The sequence below is a fragment of the Hordeum vulgare genome, chromosome 7H (assembly GCF_904849725.1).
Source record: "Hordeum vulgare subsp. vulgare chromosome 7H, MorexV3_pseudomolecules_assembly, whole genome shotgun sequence".
Taxonomy (NCBI): Eukaryota; Viridiplantae; Streptophyta; class Magnoliopsida; order Poales; family Poaceae; genus Hordeum; species Hordeum vulgare.
This window is the reverse complement of record NC_058524.1, coordinates 499,389,277-499,397,480: the sequence shown is the minus strand read 5'-3', so window position 1 is coordinate 499,397,480 and position 8,204 is coordinate 499,389,277. Positions and strand designations below refer to the sequence as shown.

At 45.1% G+C, this 8,204-nt stretch overlaps 2 protein-coding genes across 3 annotated transcripts; both read right to left on the bottom strand.

Moving 5' to 3' along the window:
* Positions 1 to 435: 435 nt before the first annotated feature.
* Positions 436 to 2,066, bottom strand: LOC123412274 (vegetative cell wall protein gp1-like). Its single transcript, XM_045105221.1, has 3 exons — positions 1,824 to 2,066; positions 941 to 1,720; positions 436 to 852 (listed from the first exon to the last, which is right to left on the bottom strand). Exons 1-2 carry the CDS (start codon positions 2,005 to 2,007, stop codon positions 957 to 959), a joined length of 948 nt encoding a protein of 315 aa, XP_044961156.1. The 5' UTR covers positions 2,008 to 2,066; the 3' UTR covers positions 436 to 852; positions 941 to 956.
* A 3,822-nt stretch (positions 2,067 to 5,888) lies between these two features.
* LOC123412275 (splicing factor 3A subunit 2-like) lies at positions 5,889 to 8,103 on the bottom strand. 2 transcript variants are annotated; one of them, XM_045105224.1, is made up of 4 exons: positions 7,108 to 8,103; positions 6,947 to 7,030; positions 6,650 to 6,841; positions 5,889 to 6,557 (listed from the first exon to the last, which is right to left on the bottom strand). In XM_045105224.1, exons 1-4 carry the CDS (start codon positions 7,265 to 7,267, stop codon positions 6,484 to 6,486), a joined length of 510 nt encoding a protein of 169 aa, XP_044961159.1. In that variant the 5' UTR covers positions 7,268 to 8,103; the 3' UTR covers positions 5,889 to 6,483. The 2 variants fall into 2 exon arrangements, with proteins under 2 accessions (XP_044961159.1, XP_044961158.1); XM_045105223.1 differs by having other exon boundaries at positions 6,650 to 7,030.
* Positions 8,104 to 8,204: the final 101 nt, after the last annotated feature.

The following is an 8,204-nucleotide window of genomic DNA, read 5'->3' as shown; positions in this document are numbered from 1 at the left end:
AGGAATCTTCTTTCAACATCAAGCGGCAAACCGGAGACGCAAAAGCTACTCGTAACCCCACCAACAACCCTTCATATTCTACCTTACTGTTGGTCGCCTTGAAGAGGAACTAGACCGCGTACCGTATATCCTCGCCAAGGGAGACACGAGCATGATTCCAGCCCCCGTTCCATCTAGAGTGACCGACCCAATAATCGTAAACACACGGGTACAGACGTTTTACGTACCCCTTCAATGCACATCAGGCATGTCGGGCTGCGAATCTGCCACGACGACAGCAATTTGCATTGAGGTAGATAAGGTGGCATCCTTGACCAACCTGCTTCATTGCCGGTGTTCTCATCTACAGCGTGCTAGCAGCGGGAACCACCATGGACCGAAACAAAGCTTTGATGTCATAATTTTTTGTTGAAGCTAGACAAGGAACACGAGGCATTTTGCACTTGCATGCAACTGATGCAACTTTTTTTCATTTTTTTTGCCTCTTCCTATTTAGTCTTCAATTACACAAGTAAAAGCATATATCGGAACATGGGCGACGGCATTGCCATCCCAATGCCACTCAATCCATTGACCCAACTATGCCATCATGCTTGCGTTTGATCGTGCCATCCCACGACGCGGTCACCACGGCCTTCTACGATGTGATATAGCTACACGCCATAACGAAACCTGGACAAGACGTGAACAACCTCACGCTACGTGGACAACTTATTCTTGTGAAACATAAGCTAAGTAAAAGTTAACAGGTGCAACGAGATTAAGTCTCTAACAAGGTAGACCCCCCGGAAGTGGATGAAGAACAAACCCTTGATGAACAAGGACGTTCTGGCTTGGATGAATCTGACAAAGCTGCAACGCAATGGAGTAATTGTTAGCTGCAATCAAAGAAGATGCGTGCGTGCAGGAAGCATCAAGTTATGCTGAGTTAGCGAGCTACCTGGGGTGACCGGAGGCTAGACGTCAGGAGCAGCCGGAGAGCACTGTGCAGACTGGCCGGTTACAGCTTTAGGCCTACATGGTGGATCACGATCTTGGTGTTTAACATCTTCAGATATGCCCTTGGGAGGCTTGACAGGTACAGGTTCAGGTTTGCTACGTGAACCATTGGTTACAGCCCTACGCGTCCTAATTCCTGGATCAAGAACCGGGTGTTTAACATCTTCGGAGATGCGGATGCCTTTGGAAGGCTTGATAGGTACAGGTTCAAGTGTGCTACATGAACCATTGGTTACAGCGCTACGCGTCCTAATTCCTGGATCAGGAACCGGGTGTCTAGGATCTTCCAAGATGCCCTTGGAAGGCTTGACAGGTACAGGTTCAGGTGTGCTACATGAACCATTGATTGCAGCGCTACGCGTCCTAATTCCTGGATCAGGAACCGGGTGTTTAGGATCTTCCAAGATGCCCTTGGGAGGCTTGACAGGTACAGGTTCAGGTGTGCTATATGAACCATTGGTTACAACGCTAGGCGTCCTAATTCCTGGATCAAGAACCGGGTGTCCAGGATCTTCGGAGATGCCGTTGGGAGGCTTGACAGGTACAGGTTCAAGTGTGCTGGATGAACCATGATCAGGAGTTTGGTATGCGCTAAGATCTTGATGGGCGTTCAGACAAAGCTTGTGAGTGTGAGTTATATCTCTAACGGCTCGAGGTGGACGTGGACCCCCATGAAGTGGCTGAAGAGCAGTCTCTTCCCGATATGTACGTGGACCCCCAGCTGCAACGCAGTGTAGAGTACTAGCCGTTAGCTTGTTCTAAAAGAGATAAAAACCGATAGGTGGAACCAAAGGAGATGCGTGCTTGCAGGAAGAAGCATTAACCTGTGGTGACCGGAGGCTGAACGGCCGGAGCAGCGGGAGGGGTATCAGCTCCTGGAGCTGCCGGCAGAACGCCTGTGGCCGTGACGGAGGAGGAGAAGAAAGCGCAGAACGCCTGTGGCTGTGGCTTCCCGCGGGACATGAGCAGCAACAGGGAGCGCAGAGACAACCGGGGAGCAAGCGCCATCTTTCTCTTGATCGGTGCTAGCTACTATGCCCTTGGGAGGCTTGACAGGGACAAGTTGATCGGTGAGGAGTGCCTCCTGGCCCTGGCATTGTATGTTTATATATACACAGTCTCGCGTTTCAGAGTGGACTTTCTAACCCGTGATATCTCACGCTAGCTCATGGAGGTGCGCACCCAGCTTAATTACAGCCACGACCTTGACCTTCTCCGACGACTCCACGCACTTTGTGTCCATCACAAGTGGGAGGCATGCGTTCATACAAAACACTCTACTAACTCTGCCACTAGCCCGGTAGATACAATGCATTCGGAGGCTTGTAGGTATCTTGACGTGTTGACAGGTCAGTCCCGACTCCCGAGACTACGCCAAATATCTTAGCGCGCGGCATAAGCAGGTTCCAATCCAATAATGCCGCGAGTTTTTCATGTCGAAAATAAGCTTGATTTACACATCAAACACATTAAGGAGGTGTTTGGCACAGCGCAAGGTAACGGGACTGGTAATGGAATCAGGTAGCAGCGGGACCGTGATGTAACAGGACCATTTGCTTTTCTGTTTGTTTCATGCATGTAAAGGTATCAAGTTACAAGACTGCGTTTGAAAGATATGTGTAATCAGATTACATCACAGAATCAAACCGGCGCTAGCTTTACACATACATCAGTGAACATCATTTCAAAACCATCTATTTCGCATAGAACTTTTAAAAGCATTTTACATGAATAAACATAAATACTTCCCTACAAATTCTTAGGCAGGATTTAAACACACTTCAAAATAAAACAAAATGCCAGAATTGAAGAACACTCCAGAGTTATAAATGAGGATATTAAACCATAGATACAAATTCAGAATTAACATCATTTTTCAAGTCAAGACTCTTGCAAACCAGCTTCATCATCAACCCTGGAATGTTCCTTCAATCTCGCCGCACCAGTCTTGAAAAATAATGTTCATTTTCATCAACCCTGGCTATTTCTCTAATTTGCCAATAAGCATGGGTTGGATAAGAAATGATTAGCAAAAGTATTAATCATACAAATACACCACTGTAGCTATAACATACAACTACAATAAGTAGGTTATTGTCATTGTTGTCGACTAGATAGACAAATATAAATCAGCCATTCTCAGGTGTAATGCACGCATATGGATTATTATGCAAGAACCAAAAAAAATGAAAAGCACTGTCATATATTTTGGATTACTAACACAAACATCAATGTTGTATACTGCAAGAACATACAATGTTGTATACTGCAAGAACATATAATCTGATAAATATTCAGGCCACGAAATATATTCGGACATTAACATAGTTGTCGGCTGCAGCAGGCCCAACAATAAAAGAACTGGCCAGCAGCCCTTAGCCCTTAAGGCCCTGTTTGGAACCATAATAGATTATGATAATCTGGATTATGAAGATAAATTATATAATCTGGTTTATAAAAATAATCTAGGTGAACATGTTTGGAGGTCAGATTATATAAACTGTAATCTAGGTTTTACATTGCATAATGACCTGTCTACCCTCTGTTTTATTTTAAAAGAGGAGGGTAGCGGTGGTAGAAATGTTATTATCTCCAACTTTACAAGGGTAATGGGTCATTAGCAATTCATAAACTGATTTTAGCTGGTATAGAGTAGATTATGAGTTTTTAATAATCTATCCATCTAGTTTTTATAATCTACACTATAAGTTGTCTTGTTTGGAAACATAATAGATTATAAAAAATGGATTATATAATCTAGGTGGTTCCAAACAGGGCCTAAATCAATGTTCAACATCTAATATAAATTCTAAAGGACAAAAGTCATATGCAGAATTTTTTATCCAACTCAAACAGAGGTATATTTTCTATCCTTCATTAGGAGATGTAGTACATCTGAAAAGTCCAGATGTTCATATTTGCAAGGGGTAACTTTATAAACAAGAATTAATAATGATGTTGATACTATGGTCACAGAGTAAATGGTCTATATGATGAAGAAGATTGACTCTGTAGCTAGCTCGAATATAGCCATATCTTTTTTTTATCATTGAGAACATTGTTAGGAGATCTTGTACTTTTCAGTTAATGTGGTCCCAAAAGATTGAAGTTTGAAAATTGAATTTTGCTTGCGAAAAGAAATTAATGTCGAATCAAGTGTATGGTTAGCACTAGACATATGTGTAGTATTTTTTACTCTATTGATTATTGACGTATTCGCAAAACACAAATGTAATATCAAACCATACAGCTTATAGATCTGCATCAGAGAGGAAAATCACTTATTGGACCAGGCAGACAAGTCCCTCAAGGTCCATGCGGCTGGGAAAGGTGAAAAGTCCACGTGTGTATGGTAAGGAAGGAATTGGACTAGGAGTCCAACTCCTTCCCCTTGGTGCGCCCCTAGGGCTTGGAGGGCTGGCTACCACGCTCCTCCACCTTTATATAGAGGGGAGGGAGCGCCTCCAAGAGAGGACACACCGGCCCCTTGGCGCCTCCCTCTCTTTCGTTGCTCCGTTGCTCCTCCGTACTCGTTCTAGTAGTGCTTAGTGAAGTCCTCCTAGACTAGCTCCACCACCATCTCCATCACGACATCATGCTGCCGAAGAACCCATCTACTACTCCGCCCTCGTTCATTGGATCAAGGAGACGGAGACGTCATCGAGCTGCACGTGTGATGAACGCGGAGGTATCGCCCGTTCGACACTTGATTGGGACGGATCACGATTGGATCGTAGAGACGTACGACTACACCAATCGTGTTTTTAACGCTTCTGCTTAACGGTCTACAAGGATACATAGACACACACTTTCCTCTCTTTGCTATTGATCTTCATAAATAAATCTTGAGTGTTCGTTGGAAAATTTTGGTTTTCCATGCAACGTTTCCCACCAATCCTTGTCGGTGGCCGTTGGCTCCTATAGCCAGCCAGGGTAGGCATTATGGAGTGGGCGAGGTTTGGGGCATGCGGTGCTCTGCTACCGTGGAAAGTGGCAGGGTGTCATTCAACGACCACGAAAGAGTCGAAGCTTCTGATGTGTAGAGGGGTGGAACTGAACCGAAAGAAGGAAAAAGAAAAGAAGATACATTTGTGTTATATCGAGGCGAGAGGATAAAATGACGGAGTGGGACCTGCACAGTTTATGAAATCCATAAGAAACATCTACTCCCTCCGTTCCTAAATATAAGTCTTTTAAGCGATTTCACTAAGGGTCTACATACGGAGCAAAATGATTGAATCTATACTCTAAAGTATGTCTATATACATCCGTATATAGTCCATTAGTGAAATCTCTACAAAGACTTATAGTTAGGAACGGAGGGAGTAGTAGTCATCTACCAATGAAAAAATTAGCGCACCATAGCAAAACAGCGTCACCTTAAGAATATGCTATTAGTGTTCAATAGTGTGTTATTAGATACCATACATTAATTTATTTTAGTGAGGCATCAGAACGCTATATCGTGCTATTAGCAGTATTATAGCGTGCTATATTTTCCAGTAGTCTAAAGTCTAAACACACTACAAAATCGGAATTGAAACGTGTTAACAAAATCAGGAATGAACCATAAAAAAATAATCGGGCGCACGTATCGCTCATGAAAGAGCTCACGGACGCATAAGAGGCGCCGGAGCTTAGCCGCTTTAATTCTTTTATATATATTATTATAGAGTATTATATTATATATTTCTCAAGACGACTACAATGACATAACCTGGGGGTGGGGTTCCATTTGTTTGCTCAATACAACCCTCCAGATTGAAAGCACTTCGTTGTATACTTGTATATGTTGACTATGGACAATTAAGATGAATGTGAATGTATGTGTGTGTATCAAATGTAATGCACCTTTTTAGATGAATGTGTCTGCTGAGAGGCAGTGAAGCTGGGGCTCAACCATGATTCTTTTCCTTAACAGCATGTATTGAGATTACAAAATCGCAGCAGTAACTAGCCAGTAACCACCGATATTTTTCTCATCTCACAATACGAGGATCCATCGCAACAAAATTATGAGGCAATACACAGCCCAGTATGGGCAGAAACCAGGGAAAGCAGCCCAGATTTTCTCGTACGCGATACAATATTAGTACTCCCTTCGTTCCTAAATATAAGTCTTTCTAGCGGTTTCATTAGGAGACTGCATACGGATGTATATATACATATTTTAGAACATAGAATCATTCATTTTACTTCGAATGTAGTCTCTTAGTGAAATCTCTTAAAAGACTTATATTTAGAAACGGAGGGAATAGGTTGCATGGATGTTACTCGTTCGTATCGGCTTGGATGCTCCTGGGTGCACTGCGTCTATTATGGCCTACGTGGTGGCGGATCACACACCGGATGTAGAGGATCGTCTAACAAGCCCTCAGATACACGTTCAGATGGGCTGGCTGAACCATGATCAGGAGTTGGGTACTTGGGGTTGTCCAGGGTGCACTGGGCAGGCTCTTCTATTACGGGGCTAAGACTTTTACGTCATGGATCAGGAACTGGGTGAATAACAGCCTCTTCGGGAACAGGGAGCTTGCGGCTTGACCGATCTGGCAGAGCTGCAACGCAATGGAGCAGTAACTGTTAGCTGGGATCAAAAGAGAGACGCATGCGTGCAGGAAGCATTAATTTGTTCGGGTTGGCGAGCTACCTGGAGGCTGAACGTCGGGGGCAGACGGAGTACTGTAAGTTCCTGCAGCCTGTGGGGGGACAGCGGAGGAGCAGAAGGAGACCTTGTCGCTTGAACTGTCGGGAATTGGGTACTTGGGATGCTCCCGGGTGCACCGCGCAGGCTCGTTGGTTACGGCCATAGTTGATGGATCAGGAACTGGGTGTCGAGGATCTTCGAAGATGCCATCAGACACAGGTTCACATGTCCTACGTGAACCATGATCAGGAGCTGGGTATGCACGACTAGGATCTTGTGGGGCGTTCAGACAAGCCTTACGTGGACGCGAACGTGGACCCCCAGGGATCGGGTGATGAACAAACTCCTCGACAGGGAGCTTGGGGCATGAACGGCCTGGCGGAGCTGCAAAACACAATGGAGTAGCCGTTAGCAATGGAACCGGAGGAGGAAGCAGTAACCTGTGCGGGTTAGCATGCTACCTGGGGGCTGGACGGCCGGAGGAGTATCAATGGCTCCTGGGGCAGCCGGCGGAACACCCGTGGCGACGGCGGAGGAGGAGAAGAAAGAGCTCAGCCGTGGCTTCCCGTGGGACATGAGCGGCATCAGGGAGCGCAGAGACGACCGGGGAGCAAGCGCCATCCTCTCTAGCTAGCTAGCTTGGCAGGGCAGGGCTTGATGGATGAGGCTTGAGGAATGCCTCCTGGCCGGCTGGCCCCGGGATTTGTATGTTTATATATGCGTTCCAGAGAGGACTTCCGTATCTCACGTATGTACGCGCGCGCACCCAGCCATGCATGCACACTTGTGTTCATCAAGTGGAAGGCATGTGTTCAAACACTCTTATCTACTCTGCCACTAGCCGGTTACTACTAGATGCACCATTGACATTCGTTCATACCGTGCAGGTATGCCCTACGCCCGTACCATTGACATTCTGCAGGCAAGTTGCTGGTCTGGTCATGGCAGCGCGTGCAGACTTTGAAGCGGCCATTCTTCGGGCAAGTTGCTGTGCCGCTGGCTGGGTCAATGCAGTGCGCATAGAGACATAGAGTCGTCTCAGTCTGAAAAAGGTGCATGTGAAAATGCATGGATTTGACAAACGGAGGATGAGGTTCACACTATTGAAATGAACGGCCAGGGCCTCTCTGGATGGCAAGTGGAGAGAACACATGCGTATGAAATGAAAATATAGGAATTTGACAGGTAGTCAGGTACACGCGTACATCACAGAACACTGTAAAACCCATAAAAGTTGCCCAAGAAAGAGCACTAGAACAGTGCATCGGTCATATGTGAATGAGTGTAAGAAAGAGATTCGGGAGATATTAGAATTTCTACGAAAATAAGGCATTTGAAATCAACCCAAACAACATTTGTGGGCCAAATCCGTAATACTGAGATCTTCCGAATATAAGAAGAACCTACTTATCTCTTGTTATTCTTGCACACATGAGACAAATACTCACAGCTTTTAAATGCCATAAATTCTGCATTCCCTACATCTATTTATTTATTTATTTATTTTCACTCTTTTTTAATATCGAACTGTGTGTTCACTATTCTTCAAGACGAAGTG